Source organism: Chrysochloris asiatica, unplaced genomic scaffold, assembly GCF_000296735.1.
Source record: "Chrysochloris asiatica unplaced genomic scaffold, ChrAsi1.0 scaffold00230, whole genome shotgun sequence".
NCBI lineage: Eukaryota > Metazoa > Chordata > Mammalia > Afrosoricida > Chrysochloridae > Chrysochloris > Chrysochloris asiatica.
The window spans coordinates 1,515,912-1,534,586 of record NW_006408748.1 but is presented as its reverse complement, the minus strand read 5'-3'; the positions used below and the strand labels follow the sequence as shown (position 1 = coordinate 1,534,586).

The 18,675-nt window shown below is 37.1% G+C and overlaps 1 protein-coding gene across 1 annotated transcript in view; it reads right to left on the bottom strand.

The window, feature by feature from the left end:
- The window catches only part of KLHL5 (kelch-like family member 5), a 107,989-nt gene that overhangs the window by 80,086 nt on the left and 9,228 nt on the right, over positions 1–18,675 (bottom strand). The window contains exons 2-4 of the mRNA XM_006873211.1: positions 10,987–11,169; positions 5,663–5,799; positions 4,929–5,125 (exon numbers count right to left, since the gene is read on the bottom strand). Of these exons, the coding sequence (XP_006873273.1) occupies positions 4,929–5,125; positions 5,663–5,799; positions 10,987–11,169 (517 nt within the window). The remainder of the gene's footprint in view (positions 1–4,928; positions 5,126–5,662; positions 5,800–10,986; positions 11,170–18,675) is intronic.

Below are 18,675 nucleotides of genomic sequence, written 5' to 3'. Positions count from 1 at the left end.
TGTGGGGCGGTGGGCGGTGTGTGTGTGTGTGTGTGTGTGTGTGTGTGTGTGTGTAGGTTTGCAGGGTATACCCTTTGGTTGGTTGAGAATGCATGCAGGGGATTGTAATCATGGCAATGAAACGATATATGATAGGATGAATGTAAAGCTAGTGTTCTCCCATGGAAACTATCACATAATTCACAATAAAACATTAAAAAAAAAAAAAAAAGATGATTGGACTCAACATTAAACAAAAGGTCTTTTCATGAAAATTACATATTATATGTTACAGATCTGGAATCAACAATTTAAAAGTAAATGTTAACATTTGTTTCGTAAATCTGTATCATTAAACAGCTATAATGATATAACTAATTTTATATGCTTTTGAAGATGAAATGACTTTCCACATTCAGTGGTAGTCAGAATGCGAACCAAAGTTTCTATACTCAAGGATCATCATCCTTTCCTGCTTATACTGAGATAGGATCAGTGACCATCCCAAGTACACGGACCATTTACTGACTATAAAATTGATTTTGCTGGCATGGTACTACACTTACTTTATATTTTAAATCCATTTTATGAAGCAAACAACTATCGTTCTAGCAAACATTTGCTAGCATTATGCCCTTTCCCTCTTTGGAATAGTTTTTTATAGCAAATGAAATTACTGAGGGATTTGTTTTAATTGAAGATTGAGTTTTCCTATACATTTTCATTCAGTTCCCATAGCAACAATTCAAACCAGACAATCTGCTTCTAAATTACTTATTGTTATTAGAATTCAATTTATGTCCCTGTTGAAATTGAGTAACATCAAATAATGGCCTTGAGAAAAAAAAAAAAAATCTACCACAACTAATTGGCTATGAAAATAGCTTTAAAAACATCCAGCTAATTTAAATTTAATTTATGTCAAAGCCTTAAAGCAGCAATACTATAAACAACCAGAGTGACCTAAATGCATGTAAATGCTTTTATGTGAAGAAAACCCCTTGTAAGAAGTAGATTTTACTTACAGTATGAACTAATTATTTACAGTCCTCTTATGCTAGAAAGTATTGAAATTGTGAGTATAAGTTTAAAATGAGAAATGTACAAAAAAGAATAAAAGTGGGGGGAAGGGGGACAGGGAAGGGAACTTTCAAAAGAGTTCATTTAAAAGAGGTTAACCGAATGTCATGCTAAGTCTGTACAGTATTGTCCTATGGTACATCCTCTATTTTCTTCTGAGACCACATGCCTGTCATAAATAAGAAATATTCCTGTGAAGTGGTTACACCACAGGAAGTAAAAAAAGTTGCAAAGTGTGTTTCTGAATGCTCTTTATCCTCTCCCCGAAATCTCTTATCGTGTTAAACAGAGTACATGTACATAGTGATGACAGTAATAAGGAGGACACCATTTATTGACTGAGTTGTTGGTGTTGTTAAGTGCCATCGAGCAGGTTCTGACTCATAGCAACCCTGTATAGGCTTTCTGAGGAACGGCTGGTGAGTTTGAACCACCAACCATGCGGTTCAGACTAACCTTGCGGTCCAGTGCATTATCCCACAGTGCCACACCAGGACATATGACTTCAAATGCCTAATTTCTATTAACTCATTCAATCTACACGTCAAAATTTACCAGGTAGGTAGAATAATCTTCTTAATATTTATAAATATCCATTTCTTATAATCTTTCCAAATTCTGTGTTTACTCTAGTGAAAGATTCCTAAAGTATTTTTAATCCTTTTATAGAGACACCAACTCAATGGAAGAATGGGGGCTGGAGAAGGTTGGTATGTGTGTGAGAAAATCAGTAATAAGGGTAACTGTAGATATGTATGCAAATGGTCACATTCTCAGAAACTGTACAGCCCTAATTTAAGCTTTTATAGCAACAGTCTTCAATCAGTACTCAAGGGAGGAGAGGTCTAAGTGCTGTAATGTGACAAGTGGGCAGTCCTTACAACTCCACATACTCTCTCCTTCACTACACCTCTAATGTTAAGACCATGGAAACTCATCCTAACAGCATGTCTTTAACATGCCCATATTTTCTCACTGGCCTAGATCAATTCAATTCATGATCCTTCATGTTTTTGATTCAGAACCCATTTTATGAATTATTGTGAAGGCAAATTTGCTACAAATACTAAGATCATTAAACATGGCTACAAATGCCTCCTGACATATAATCAATAGGTATCATAATAAAGGAGCTCTGGTAATGTAGTGGTTATAAGTTGGGCTGCTAACCTCAAGGTAAGCAGCTCAAAACTCCCAGTTGTTCAGCGGAGAAACCCTCATATTCAGGTGGATCCTTAATAAAAAGCCTCTCATCCTCCTTTATGTGTGTCAGTACTGTAACAATGTATCATAGCCACTTTCCCCAGTTTCCATCAGCAACCCTGTAGGAATTCATACATGCACTATGGAGTTAAATGCTTGGGAAAGCCCTGCTTTATGAAGCACCAGATATGAAAATCTTAAAGGGAATATTCCTGGACCACTGCTATTGTAGTAACTTCAGGCTTAACTTAGGAGATAGACTGTGAATGTCAGGTGCAATCGAGTCGGTTTTGACTCACAGCAACCCTTTGTACAATAGAACAAAATACTTTTGGGTCCTGTGCCATTCTCATAGTTATTACTATATTTGAGCCCATTTTTACAAACACTCTGTCAATACATCTTGTTGATGGTTGTCTTCTTTTTTGCCTATCTTCTACTTTACCAAGCATGACGTCTTTTTTCAGGGACTGGTCCTGTCTGATAACAAGGCCAAAGTATGTTTATTTCTAAGAAGCATTCTGGCTGAAATTCTTCCAAGACTGATTTGTTCATTCTTCTGATTGTCCACGGTATATTCAATGTTCTTCAGCAACACCATAATTTAAAAACGAATCAATTCTTCTTTGATCTTCCTTATTCAATGCCCAGATTTCTCATGATGTCTGGGGCACCAAGACTTCTGTCAGACACACTTAGTTCTCAAGGTGGCATCTTTGTTTTTTGTTTTGTTTTGTTTTACCACTTTAAAAAGGTCTTTTGCATCAGATTTCCCCAATGCCATATGTTCTTTGATTTTTTGACTTTAGATTCTATGAACGTTGATAGTGGATCCAAATAAATTCAATTTTCTCTATTTGTCATGATGTTGTTTATTGGTCCAGTTGTGAAGATTCTTGTTTAAATTGAGGTGTTATTCATGTTTCAACTCCTGCTTGCATTCAGCAAGTAAGGTTGTGTCCTTCTTCTGCATATCACAGGTTGTTTACGGATCTTTCTTCAATTCTGATGTTGCGTGTTTCATACAGTCTGGTTAAGGAAAAATATTGCTGGGTTTTTTTGTTTCAGAACTCAGTGAAAATATGACATGCTAGATAGTGACCCAATGGAATGCAGAAATCATTGGACAATATTAATATTACACGCAAGTAATATTCTGCTAAACATAATTCAAAAAAGGGTTGCAATGGAGCTCTGGTAGTGTAGTGGTTACAAATTTGGCTGCGAACTTTAAGGTCTGCAGTTTGAAACTACCAGCCGCTCCGCGGGAGAAAGATGAGGCTTCTACTCCCGTAAAGATTTACAGCCTCGGAAACCCTGTACAGAGTCGCTATGAGTCGGAACGGACTCCATGGCACGTAACCACCACCACCACCACCACCACCACCACCAAAGGTTCAAGCCAGACTAAGACAAGGACATGAAAAGAAGGCTATCACTGCTGATACCAGATAGATCTTGGCTGAAAGCAGAGACTACCAGAAAGATGTTAACTTGAGATTTACTGACTATGCAAAGGTTTTTGACTGTGTGGATCATACAAGCTATAGATAACATTACAGAGAATGGGTATTTCAGAACACTTAATTGTGCTCTTGAGGAACCTGTAGATCAACAACAGTCGTTCAAACAGAACAAGGGACAATGAATGGATGGTTTAAAATCAGAAAAGACACGCACCAGGGTTGTATTCTTTCACCATACTTATTCAATTTGTATGCTGAGCACATCATCTGAGAAGCTGGATTATGTGAAGAATCTGGCATCAGGATTGGAGGAAGACTTACTAACAACATGTGATATGCAGATGACACAACCTTGCTTGCTGAAAGCGAAGAGGACTTAAAATACTTAAGAAGATTGAAGACCAAAGTCTTTGGTATGGGTTGCAACTCAATGTAAAGAAAACAAAAATCTGCACAACTGGACGATATAAAACACATCATGATAAATGGAGAAAAGACTGAAGTTGTCAAAGACTTCATTTTGCTTGGATCCACCATCAACACTCAAGGAAGCAGCAGTCAAGAAATCTGCTGCATAAGAACACTTTAAAGTGTTGAAGAGCAAAGAAGTCAGCTAGAGGACTAACGTGTACCTGACCCAAGCCATGGCATTTTCAATCACCTCATATGCATGTGAAATTTGGATCATAAATAAGGAAGACTGTAGAAGAATTGATGCATTTGAGTTATGGAGCTGGAGAAGAACATTAAAAGTACCATAGACTGCTAGAAGAACAAACAAATTTGTGTTGGAAGAAATACAACCAGAATGCTCCTTAGAAGCCAGGATGGCCAGATTTCGTCTTCATATTATTAGGGGGAACCAGTCTCTGGAGAAGGACATCATACTTAATAAAGTAGAGGGTCACTGAAAAGAGACCCCAATGAGATGGACAGGCACAGTGGCAGCAGCCGTGGACTCAAGTATAACAATGATTGTGAGGCTGGCACCAGACTGGGCAACATTTTGTTCTGTTGAGTATAAAGTCACTATAAGTCAGTAGTGACTCACTGGTACCTAACAACAACAAAGAGAGTGAATCGGAACTTCAAGGCACATGGCAGAGCCATTAAAAACAATGACATGTAGAAAAGCCTAGAACAATAAGGAATAATAAGGCAAAGCGCATACACCTTTGTTTTTTTTTTAAAAATACATACCATAGTATAATTGTGAGCCACTTTATGCAAATCTGTACAACCTTGTGCATCAGCAAAAGAACGAATTCCAAGACAGTTGGATGGGTGAAGCTGTTTCATTAAAAACTTACAACAAGCTTCCACAACCTGTGAAAGCTGAAGGAGGCAAGCTGTGGATAACAGGCACTCAATATTGTCTTCTTTTAATTCAAGGCGACCTTAATGATAAAAAGAAATTCCATTAACTAAGGAATCATATTGATCTTAACTTACAAAATAACTGGTGCTCACACTGATATTTCTAAATAAGATCTTGGTACATGCATTCCAGATGCAGATGGTTAAAAACACTCCAAAAAGAAAAAACAAGTATGAACTATGAAAAAATGATTTTTAACACTTCCCAACTTTTACTAAAATAAAAAATAGCACATTTTCAATGCATTAATTAGTAGCTTATGTCCACTATACATAACTTCCATGTTTTAAAAGAAGTAATCTAAAAACATGTAGTTCATCTAATTATATTATATATATAACTATAGTAATATTTAAAATACCATTAGGAACTTTAAATATTATAACCAATGAAAAGCTTTAATATGGATATTTGAATCTGTACAGGTATCACCAGGGATAGTGATTAGAAGAATCAACTGTTAGCTGTGGCGTGCAATATCCATAGCAGAAATCTGAAGTCTAATGATACAACATAAATCTAAAAGGGTTTCTACTTACACTTATAGACATATTACCTGTATATGCATATTGAATCAAGGACCATAGTGAGTTTGGCTCTACACCTTCCATTTTTATTTCTTCTTGTCTTGCTTCTCTGACATCACTAGTGAACATGGCAGCAAAATAATCTGAGACAGAGGAGAGCACCAATCTGAGAACACATCAGAAGAAGAAAAAAAAAAAACAAAAAACACCTCAATGACCATATTAAAGTTGATGCTCATTAATAAATGCTGCCTTTTAAGAAATCTATTATTCATACAAATTGTACAATACTTTTTAAGTCTGACAAATTACTTCATGCTCTACTTCCTTCCTTTGAATAATAAATAACCATTACGGAAACTTTTCTGCGGAGGTAAATGATTTACCCAGTTATTGCTCAATGATTGCTTTATAACATCCAGAAAAAAAGCTACAAGCATACAGCATTAAATTGACTTTACAAAGAAAGAAAGAAAACATAAAGCTAAGTTTCTGTTTATGGTTATTTTTTGAAAATAAGCTAAGTTATTTATTTCAAATTTAATTAGAAGTACTGAATATATGGAAGACATCTGAGAATGACTCTGGAAAGTTAGTATTAACTTTTATGTTTGGTTATCAAAACTATAATATTTATATAATAATAACACTTCAAAATGATAATATGTCATAATAATGTTGTTGTTAGATGTTGTCAAGTCAGTTCTAACTCATAGTAACCCCATGTACAACAGAAGGAAACACTACCTAGCCCTCTGCCATCCTCACAACTGTTGCTATGCTTGAGTCCATTGCTGCTGCCACTGTGCCAATCCATTTTGTTGCAGGGTCTTTCTCTTTTTAGCTGACGCTCCACTTTACCAAACATCATGTCCTTCTCTAGGGACTGGTCTCTCCTGATAATGTGTCTGAAGCATGAGAGACGAAGTCCACCAAATTGGCTTCTAAGGAGTATTGCATATTTTATGGCACAGATTAGTGAGTTCCTCCAGTGCTGCATCAGTTTGTTGAAAGATTTCAATCTGTATTCCATAATTCCTGGAGCCTGGTGTTTTGTCAATGCCTTCAGTGACGCTTGGACTTCTTCCTTCAGTACCATCAGTTCTTGATCATATACTACTTCTTGAAATGGCTGAACATCAATCATTTCTTTCTTTTTGGTACAGTAACTCTGTATACCTTCCATTTCCTTTTTTCTTTCTTTCAGTTTTTACTGTGAACTGAGTGATAGTTTACATGGGATAGTATTGGTTTTACATTCATCGTTTCATTGCAATTACAATCTCCTCCGAGCATCATCATTCAACAGTATTTGCTTCTATTCCCTCTGGCTTAAAAAACATTTTTTTGTGGTGGTGGGGGGAGGAGGATGTACACAAAAACATTCAGTAATATATCATCATTTAAAAAACGAAAGGGCACATTCTGCAAGCCTGCCTCCTGGCTGCCAGCACAGAGTCCCTCTCTTTCCATAAATCTAGAGTCCTCAGCTGCTCCCTCCCTCCATGTCATCATCTCTGCCTCCATCTCTGGTGTCGCTGCTTCTCTGGATAGGGTTCCACATTCCACTCCTACTCTTCTCCCTTGATAGTCCTAGGGTGCTTTGTTCCTGGACTGTAAGATTAACTACTTCCCCCTTTTTGTTACAAAATTTCTACCTTTACAGTTGTGACACTCACAATTAGTCATGATAACAACTATTCACTATTGAATCATGAGACTCTTATCCCCAGCTCCTTTCACCACCTTCCATTTCCTTGATGCGCTCTTTATCATTCACCATTTTGTTCATAGAATCCTTCAATATTCAAAGTGGAGGTTTGATTTTTTTCTTCAGTTCTTTCAGCTTCAGAAATGCTGAGCGTGTTCTTCCCTTTTAGTTTTCTAACTCATGGTGTTTGCATATTTCATTGTAATACTTGCCTTTGTCTTTGCAACATGCCCTTTGAAAATTTCTGTTCAGCTCTTTACTTCCTAATTTCTTCTATTCACTTTAACATTTCTCCACTGAGAGCAAATTTTAGTCTTTTCTTTCTTTACCGTGTTTTTCATGACTTTTTATATTCTACCTGTACAATGCTCTTAATGGTATCCCATAGTTTTTCTGGTCTTTGTTCATTGTTAATGTCTAATTCATCAAAACTGTTCTTGAGATTTTATCTAAATTTAGGTGGGATATGTTCAAGGTCATATTTTGGCTCTTGCAGAGTAGTTTTACTTTTATTCAGCTTTAGCCTAAACTTGCATATGAGCAATTGACGGTTTGTTCCACAGTTGGCCCCTGACTGTTTAGCTTGATGATAGCGAACTTCTATACTATCTCTTCCCACTGATGTAGTCAATTTGATTCCTTTGTATTCTATCTGGTGAGGTCCATGTGTATAGTCGTCTTTTATATTTAAAAAAAGGTATTTGCAATGAAGATGTCATTGTTCTGGCAAAATTCTATCATGCAATCTCCAGCATCATTTCTATCACCAAGGCCATATTTTCCAACTACTGATCCTTCTTTGTTTCCAACCTTTGCATTCCAATCACCAGTAATTATCACTGTATCTTGATTGCATAATTGATCAATTTCTGACTGAAGAAGTTAGTAGAATTCTTCAATTTCATTCATCATCACTGATTTTAGTGGTTGGTGTGTAAATCTGTATAATAATGGTTTTAACTGGTCTTCCTTGAAGGCATAAGATAGTGGTTCAAACAAACCAACTGCTCCTCAGAAGCCAAGTAAAGGGTTGCTATACATCGGCACAGACTCAACAGCATTTAACAACAACAACAAAAACAACACACAGTGTCTCAAAGGATTCATATTTTAGTGGGATTTGACATGAGTAACCGAATTGTCTGTGAAAATTTCATTATTTGCATTTTAAAGTGATCAATCTGAAATGTAAATAAATGACACAACATCTACACCAAAACACTACGTAACAATTAAGAAAAATGAAGTAAAACTGTATGAGGAGGCTTCTAAAAGCTCATGGAAAATTCCATTACCTTTCAATTTCATTTTTCCATGAAACTTCTTGAAGCCTCCTTATACTTACTGACAAATAATAATATTCAAGTTTAATATCAAGCAAAAACAGCAGAGGCAAAACTATCCTCTTCTTTATCAAGCATGATGTTTTCCAGGGACTGGTCCCACCTGATAACATTTCCAAAGTGTGTGAGACAAATTCTCACCATCTTTGCTTATAAAGAGTAGTTTGGCTGCACTTCTTTCCAGACAGGTGTGTTTATTCTTTGGGTAGTCCATATTCTTTGCCAACACCTTAATTCAAAAGCATAAATTCTTCTTGGTTCTTCCTTAGTCATTGTCTAATGTACTGAATGTGGCTCCACAGCATATACATGAGCTGACTGGAAGCCCCCTGGCTTGAGTCAGGTACACTTTAGTCTTTGCAGTGGATGTATATAAAATAGGATATCTATGTTTCTATAGAGTCTTGGAGTGGCTCTTTAAGATAAGCACTGGACTGCTAACTAAAAGGTCAGTGGTTCAAACTCACCAACTGCTCCTCAAACTCTATACAGACAGGGTGGTTATGAGTTGGAACTGACATGACAGCATTTAACAACAGCATATCTAAATGGATGAGATTAATTTAAAAAAATTGAAATTAAATAATTTATACAGTTGTTATTAGGTTGGTACATAGAAAAAAATCTGGATGAATACAAAACACAGTGTTAACAGGAGTTCTATCTGTTGCTATCATATTAGATAAGAAAGGCTGTAGTTTTAAGGAGACCAATTCTAGGTTTCTGTCTTGGAGAACAGGATAAGCACTGGATGGCTAACTATAAGGTCAGTTGTTCAAACCCACCAGCTACTCCTTAAACGTTATACAGCAGGGATATTTCTACCAAAATTTATAACATTATTCGTGGATCATACAAAATTATCAACTTAAAAATTAGCCTGCTATATTTGGCCAGGCATTTAATTAACTCACCCCTAATGTGACGGCGCTGGAGTCCTGGTGTGGCCTTGTGGGTTGAGTTAACGCACTGGACTACAAGGTTGGTTGTTCAAGCTCACCAGCCACTCCTCGGAAACCCTGTACAGGGTCGCTATGGGTCAGAACTGATAGGACGGCACTTATCAACAACAATAACAATGTGATGGCTGGAACAGCAGTTGCCTTGGCAGTGCCAGACCTAATCATTTCATCAGCCTTATATGGCCTGTGGGCTGGACGTTCTATACTGCTGTTACATGGGGTTGATATAAGTCGGAGCCAACTCAATGTCACTGAATAACAACAACAAAATACACTGAAAGAATATAAATACAACAGGTTGAGGCAGGTAATGTGATGAGTTCAGCTTCAGAAATTTGAAAGTTTAAGTTCCTCTTTGAAATTTACATTGAAGTATTTGTGTAATATCTACACTTATAACATGGGATTTCTGTCATAGTACATAATAACATTTCACAAACCTGTGCTGATTTAGTCACTGAAAACTGTGAGACCAAGCATTATTCTTTCTAATGATTTTACTTCTACTTTGGGGAGCTTATAAAAACCTTTGGAAGTGAGTGTTCATTAGTTTGTGATGGCATAAAAAAACATGGAGATCATCTGTTGTTGTTGTTGAGTGCTGTCGAGTACATTTCGACCCATAGTGACCCTGAATAGGGTTTCCAAGGAGCAGCTGGTCACCTTGAACCACCAATCTTGCAGTTCAGAAGGCTTGGCAGTCTGGCGCATTAACTCACAGCGCCACACTATAGTGGTGATTAAAAATGAATAGTTTAATATGTAATTACCTAAAGGAAAACAATGAATTATTCTTTACTAACAGCTCTCTTTTCCTTTTCTTTCCTCGAGAAATACCATTTCATTTGTGTTACAGGCTTTTGTTCCCTAGCACTACTGCTCCTCATACTTCTTGGAGGTCAAGATGCAGAAGTGAGGATAGATGTGGCCATTTAAAACTCTGAAGGCATTTAAAAACGTAGGCACTTCAGTTCACCTGTGTTTTTTGTTTCTAAATACCCACAAGTCTAATTTCCAGTGAGTTTATTTAAAGTTATTTAACAGGTAGTGTGTGGCATAAGAGCTGTTTATAGTAGCTGATACTTATGCCAAACAATACTGACAGCTTAGAGGCTGATGTGCTTTGTTTGTGCACTTCTACAGAGAGAAAATGACCTTTTTTAGGTCATTTAATATGTAAAGATTTTATATGCAGCATTTCTTTGTAGAAATTCATTGAAATACCTCCTTTACAAAGCATTCCATCCTAACAATTAATTAGAATATGTTACCTCCACACAGAGAACGAAAATATCAAGGAAACAAGTCATACGGGTAGAAAATTAGAAAGCAATTACCTGTGAGCTGGAATTCTGCGATCACCCGCCACTAGAATTACATCACACAACTGTTTATGTCTCAAATAGTTTTCCATCTTTTTAAATGTTTGCTCAGCATGATTAAGGGCCTGGAAAAATTCATCTGATGAACATGGCTCCATAGTATGGCAAGATGATAATGTCTGATTACTATTAGAAGTCCTGAAAAGAAAGAAAACACACGGTTTGAAATAATACTATCACATAAAACGATTCTTCCTATCAAGTGTTTTTAAAAGCCTGTGAGTCTAATAGAAGTAACCAATATTACTGTGTAATCATTCATACTTTCATCTTTTAAAATCAGTGAAGGCTCAAGTCATATGTGTCTTGTAAACAGAGTGACTGTGACCTCTAACTGCTAATTAACATACTATCATTGTTGATAAAGCGCCAACCTCTATTCATGTTGATACTTCTATTTCCTAATAGTTTATTTAAGAGCATAAAAGATCATTTTATTCTCACTTCTGAAGGCAGTACAGAAATTAAATCATTTTTGAAATATAAATACAGACCATCTTTTACTTAAAAATGCATTATGTTCCACAGTTCATTTATAAACTATTTGGAATATAAATATATCACAAAACGTGTGCTAAATAATGATTTGATTTCCTTGTAGTCCTCAAAAGTCCAGGAAACTATAACCTGTTGTTGTTGTTAAGTGCCCTTGAGTTGGTTCCGACTCATAGGGACCCTGCATACGGTTTCCAAGGAGCAGCTGGTGGGTTTGAGCTGCCGACCTTGTGGTTTACATAGTCCAGTGCTGATCCTATAGTGCCACACCATATTACAGGCTAAAATAATATGATTGTCTAATCCAGCAGTCTATAAAAAATATTTGAAATTTCCAAATTGTAATTTATAGTATGAGTTCTATATTTTCATCTGATTTACGGACGAAAAGGTTAAAAAGTCGGGACTAAGAATGAAGTCTCTTCTCCCCTCCAGGATAACGTGAATCAGTATCTGTTGGCTAGTAATGCAATTAGCTAAAAAACCACCAACTCTACCATAACTTAGCTCTTATTTCTCATCAGATTTATTTTTTAGAATATTTTGAATCTGACAAATGTTTTGTTAAATCAATCCTCATTAGAGGTTCAAGAGCATTCACTTTAATCTTATAAAAAGAAAAAAGAAAAGTTGTCAGATCTGTTAATTTTAAAGTAAAGGTAAATGAAGTCAAGGGAGATGAAGTGTCTTACCAAAAATGAATGACTAGCATTTATAGCTTAGTCATGAATGGCAGGGCTGGGATAGAAATGATTGTGTTCACTCCTATTTCTTTTTCTCCTAGACTATTATTTCCTAATCTCTTCTGCAGCTAGGCATGATCTTAAGATAAAAATGAGCTGTGTTCCCTCTTGGCTAAGGTGCCTTTCCCTTGCACCCTTTCCCTAACTACTGATTATAGAATGAGGATTCTGATGAAGGAAGACCTAAATTATATATACAGAAGATCACTCAAGCTAGGACACTTCTATAGACTATACTCATCAACACACTCACATTGCACTAGGATTTACCTACATCAGAAATTAGCGTGGCCTAGACTAATGAATACTCCTACCTAAGTCTTCCTGGTTCATACAAATATGTACACTAAGGAAAAAAAAAAAAAAAAAGACCTTGGAGGACAATATAGGAAAATGTATATTATAAAATACGATTGGTACAATAACCTGGAAAATCTAGTTTAACATACTTGACCTCATATTTGGGATCAATATTATAAAAATGTATTTAGTAATATATAATTGGAGTCCTGGTGTAGTACTGTGGGTTAATGTGCTGGACTGCAAGGTCAGTTTGAAGTGCAAGGTTGGCGGTTCAAGCTCACCAGCTGTTCCTTGGAAACCCTATACAGGGTCACTATGAGTTGGAACTGACTTGATGGCACTTAACAACAACAAATATTTAATTATATAAGTAAGGAGCTCTGGTAGTGTAATGGTTATGAGTCAGGCTGCTAACCTTAAGGTCAGCAGTTCAAACCAGCTGTTCCATGGGAGAAAGTTGAGACTTTCTGCTCCCATAAAGATTTATAACCTTGGAAATCCTACACAGGTTTGCTATGAGTTGGAACTAACTGCACAGCACAACTACCACCATGATCACCAATTATATAAATGAATGAACATTTCATAACATTTTAAAATCTAGGCGAAAGCACAACATAAGCAAAAACAAATAATGGTGGGTTTGACTAATAAAAATTTAAAGATATAAAACATTTTCAGTAAAACTAAGTTTTACATTGTCAAAATACTAACAACTGATTATAAAAATCTAAGAATGACATTGTTGTTGTTGTTATGTGCCATGGAGTCGGTTCCAACTCATAGCGACCCTGTACAGGGTTTCCGAGACTGTAAATCTTTACGGGAGCAGAAAGCCTCATCTTTCTTCCGCGGAACAGCTGGCAGTTTCGAACTGCTGACCCTGAGGTTTACAGCCTGATTCGTAACCACTATGCTACCAGAGCTCCTTAAGAATGACAGTAGGATGCTTAATTTGAATAAGTTGTAGATTCTTTTAAGAACAAGATAAGGTAAACAAATGGAGCGCGCCTTTCTAAGGCTCCTATGATTTCTATCACATGACTTACACTTCATAGGAATTCTTGTGATGACTAGACAGTGAGTTACTGGAATGCCAGTTTTGAGTGATGAGTCACCATCACCCAAACATGCAAACTAATCAATGTTTGAAGAACAACAGAATTTTTAATACTATCATCACTAAGCTTTAGTATATCAAGAAACAACAGTGTCACATTTTGGTTTAATAAAGGTTTCTAAGATTTTATAGCAGTACTTTTTTACTTTCCCTCATATGTAAACTAAATTTAAGTAGTTTAAATGAACTGAAATATTTATTTTCAAAATGAGAATAAAGGTAAAAGCATCAGAGTTCTGTTCATACATTGTTGCTAAGGGCCACTGAGTCGGTTCCAACTCCTAGTGAGCCTGCTTCTTACAGGAGCAGAAAGCTTCATCGTTCTCCCACAGGGTGGCTGGTGGGCTCAAACCACCGAATTTACACTTTACAGTCCAGTGCTTATCATGCAGAGCCACACATTAACAAACAAAACAACTTATGCTTCTGACATTTCAAATTCTTTATTTGCTTCAAGGACTTAACTGCCATCACATATTAAACGAACATATTATTTCAATGTGACAATGCATTCCCTGAGCTATATACGAACAACAACCACATCCCTCTGCTCCAAATGAAGGATCTAGAAAAGTACAGGCTCTACTCGGTATCCTATTCAAAGTCAAGCCATCCATTCACAAAAGGAGCATGAAAGATGAACAGAGTTATTCAACAGACTTCAAAAGTTGCACAGCTTTCTAACTTTTTTTTTTTTAATTTGGGGCTTTGTACATACATTTTAACAATGTAAAAATTTACTACAGAGTCATAAAACTATCAGGCATGCTGGTGAGGCACTGTAGGATAAGCACTTGGCAGCTAACCACAAGTTTGGCAGTTCAACCCACTAGCTGCTCCTCAAGAAGCCCTATATAGGGTTGCTAAGAGTCAGAATGGACTCCACAGTACCTAAAAACAACATGGGACCTCAGGCATTAAAACAATTATCTGATAGTACCCACTTGACCTAGCTTGGATGGCTAGCTGACCAGAACTCGAGCAAATGAAGATAAAGAAGTTTGATACTGGGAGCAAGTGGTATTGCTATAATTTGATGAACTGGACCTTTGTTTATGGTTGCAGTTGCTCATGATTCTAACCAAAATGGAAGCATTCTTCATATCAAGGATCAAGCTTGTTTCCTCACTGCACTGGGTTGATGGAGTGGGCAACTTAGCCATTGGCTATCAAAAATGGGAGTCTATAAAGGCACGAAGTGGCTGGCTTATAAGCTTATGAGGGCGGTAAGGCAGGAAGATTCCCCACTGAGCAGTTTTCCTCTTGTCCAGATGGATCTGATGAAAAAGGATGGGGGATGATGCTGATAGGAGTTTACATTTCAATTGTGAGTAATTGTTAGCAGGATTAATCGTCACAACTGTAACTGTAGAAGATGTATAACTAAAAGGGGGGAGTAGTTACTCTTTCATTTCAGGAATAGAAGACCCTAGGATCATCAGGAGGTAGAGCACGAGTGGAGCGTGAGATCCTACCCTGAAAAGTGACAACAGCAGAGACGGTGGCAGAGGTAATGGCACAGAGAGACAGAGTCACGAGGACTCTAGGACTCTAGGACTGAGAAGGCTGTGTGCCTTCAGGAGGACACTTGCAAAATGTGCAGGATAACTGTTGTTACAGAGAGGGGAGTGTAATCACTGAGATGAAACAAAACGTATGCTTGGTTGAAAGTAAGGCTGATGATCTTGTCTGTTTATCTTCACTCAATTCACAATAAAAACAAACAATTAGCTGAAGTTATTGTTATATCTAGAAAGAACCTGTACAGACCATTTTAATTCAAAAACCCTAGTTTTCAAATGAGGGAATCTGAAACCCAGTAAGGACAAAGTCAACAGCCAAAGCCAGGATCAGGAGGTATTTAGAGTGTTGTTCAAAACCACTCATAATAAAGAAATAGAATTCCAAGCTTGCCCTTACCCTGGAGCACAAGGATCTGAAGGGAGGATGATGACGGTACAACATAGATAATTCAACAGGAAGAAAAATCAGAATGAAGAATGTTAGACAAAAGTCTACTGCTGGCTACTTCAGAATGTCCATGGGACAAAAGCCACTTCTCTGTTCCTGGTTCATCAAACTGCTTTGAATACTCAGGCTCTGTGTGAATCAAAATGTGATACCTTCCTTTTCTTTCTTTTCCTGTTATGTGCTTTGATGTAGGGGTATGAATTGGAGAGGTATGGTGTACGGATGAAAAGCAATCTAGAATTGGCTGTCCAATATAGTAGCTACCAGCCCCATGCAGTTGTTTTAAGATAGTTAAATAAACTTAAAAATCCAGTTCTTCAGTTACATTACATTTCAAGTGCTCAACAGCTCTATGGGGCTAGTGGCTACAAAACTGGATAGTGTGGATATGGAACATTCCCATCATTGCAAAAGTTTCTATTGCACAGTGCTGGTACAGACGGTCCTGGGTTCAAACTTCCCCACCACTCACTGTGGACACGATAGTTAATGATATTTAACCTCTGGTAAGCCTCACCTTCTTCAACAGCAAAGCAGACTAAGTAATGACTACCGTTCAGGATTATAATATAATATAAACATGCAAGTCCCTAATCAAAGCAAGTGCAACATCTACTACTGGTAGAAAACCTTGTTTATTACTGCACAATAGGAAGGACCTTAACCTGTTTTTTGCCTTTATGTAATGTTTTTTGTTTGGTTGGTTGGCTGCTGACTGTCTTTTTTAAAGAGATGAAATGCAGCATTCTCACTTTTTAGGACTAAATGTAATACTTCTTATTTTCAAATGCCTTCAGTAAGCCCAGTAGACATCTTAATTCACAATACAAATGTCTGGAAATAGGTTGTTTCTGGAGCATTTAAGATATATTTCACTGTGATTTCTACAAGATGTCTTACGTGACAACAGAGGACATATGGCTAACATTTCAACTTAGCTTTATTTATATGTTACTAAGACAGTAAATCATATTGTATTTCCAAGAATTGTATGAGACCAATCAACTCTTCTTTTATAGTAGACTTTCACTGTTAGGAACCATGCACATAGCTGATTATTTCTAGGCAACAAGGAAACATTTAATTCCTAGCTTATGTCTGACTGCAATAGGCAATGAAGTTGTAGGTTAGATAAATGCCTAAACATAGAAAAAAGGCAAGTATCAAACAGAATCAAGTCATCGACTATTTACAGAGTAGTTTCTAAGAAGTAGCACTGCACCAGTTAGAAATTGTAGGAAACAGAGAAATGATGCTTTAGAGAAGGGATTTGGAGCTTGAAGAGTCCAATTTCATAAACCGGAAAAGATTAAGTGCCAACACAAGACAGTCTTGCAAATCCTTGCAATTTTCAGCATTCACACACATTGTATATGAATATACTTTTATATTACAAACGTCTTAGATTTCATCACCAGACTTTACATTAGGATTTTGTAATTAAATAAATTTTCAAAAGAAGCCTCTAAAATTACTTAACAAGAATTATACTGTACACAATTATGGGTAGAAAGCAAAGAGCTGCACTGAAACTCTAAATGTTTGGCTCCCTCCCTGAGTAAGTGATTTGCTCCTAGCCACCTGCCTCATTCGTAGCTTGTGGCATTTAGAATTCATGACTTAGAAAAACAGCAAATTACTATGTAAAGGATCTTTTAGAAATATTTAAAACTACAAATGTAAAATAGGAATGCAAATTGCTTGGTGGTGATTATGTGCTGTGGAGTCAGTTCCAACTCACAGTGACCCTGGTACAGGGTTTCTGAGGCTGTAAATCTTTACAGGAGCAGAAAGCCTCATCTTTCTCCAGCGGAACAGCTGATAGTTTCAAACTGCTGACCTTGAGGCTCACAGCCCAATTCAAAACCACTACGCTACCAGAGCTCCTTGTGCAAATTGCTTAGTATAGGCTAAATCAGACCAAACCAAGCCTACCGCCACTGGGTCTATCTATACAGGACTTCTGAGGCTTAATCACTACGGGAGTAGACAGCCTCACCTTTCTCCTGAAGAACAGCTAGTGGCTTTGAACTGTCAACCTTACAGTAAGCAGTCCAGTTTTTATCCTACAGTGCCACACCAGAACTCCTAGTACAGGTTGTTATTGTTATTGTTAAATGCCATTAAGTGGGTTGTGACTCACAGTGACCTTATATAGGGTTTCTGAGGAGCAGCTGGTGGGTTTGAACCACCAGCCTTATGGTTATCAGTCCAGTGCTATCCTACAGCGCCACACCCTGACTCCTGGACTAGCAGTCTCTTCCATTTTTTGATGAACACCCTTTTCAGTTTCAGTTTAAGCATGTGCTCTGTATATGTCTAGTTACTAACTTACAGAATACATACAGGTATGAGTGTGCACACAGTTACATTAGAAAGCAAGGACAAAAATAGAGAAGACAGATTCTATCATTGGGTGGAGTCCTGGTGTGGCGTTGTGATTTAATGCGCCAGACTGCGAAACTGTTTGAACTGCAAGGTTGGTGGTTCAAGCTCACCAGCTGCTCCTCGAAAACCCTATATAGGGTTGCTATGGGTAGGAAGCTACTCGACAGCTCTTCACACCACCAACAACAATAGAGAGGAAAAGCAATTTCCATAAACTAGTACAGCCTAGTTTTTGGAAATGCAACAAGTAGGTGAGATTTTTTTTTTCTTTTTTTGGTTTAAGTTTTTTTAAAATTATGACTTGATTAAAGGTTTGCAGAAATGATCATCAGTATTACATTCAACATAACATACACTTTGTTTCATCTTAATAAATGAAATCGCTTCCATCCAACAACAGTTGCTCCGCTTCCTTCCTGTGGTTATCCATGTAACATTTCAAACTGTAATATATTTGTGGGATATATATCTATATATACACACATACACACACACACACATACATACACACACACACATACATATATAGTCCTGGTGTGGCACTGTGGGTTAATGCGTTGTACCACCACCACCATATTGGTTTGAACTGCAAGGTCAGTGGTTCAAGCTCACCAGCTGCTCCTT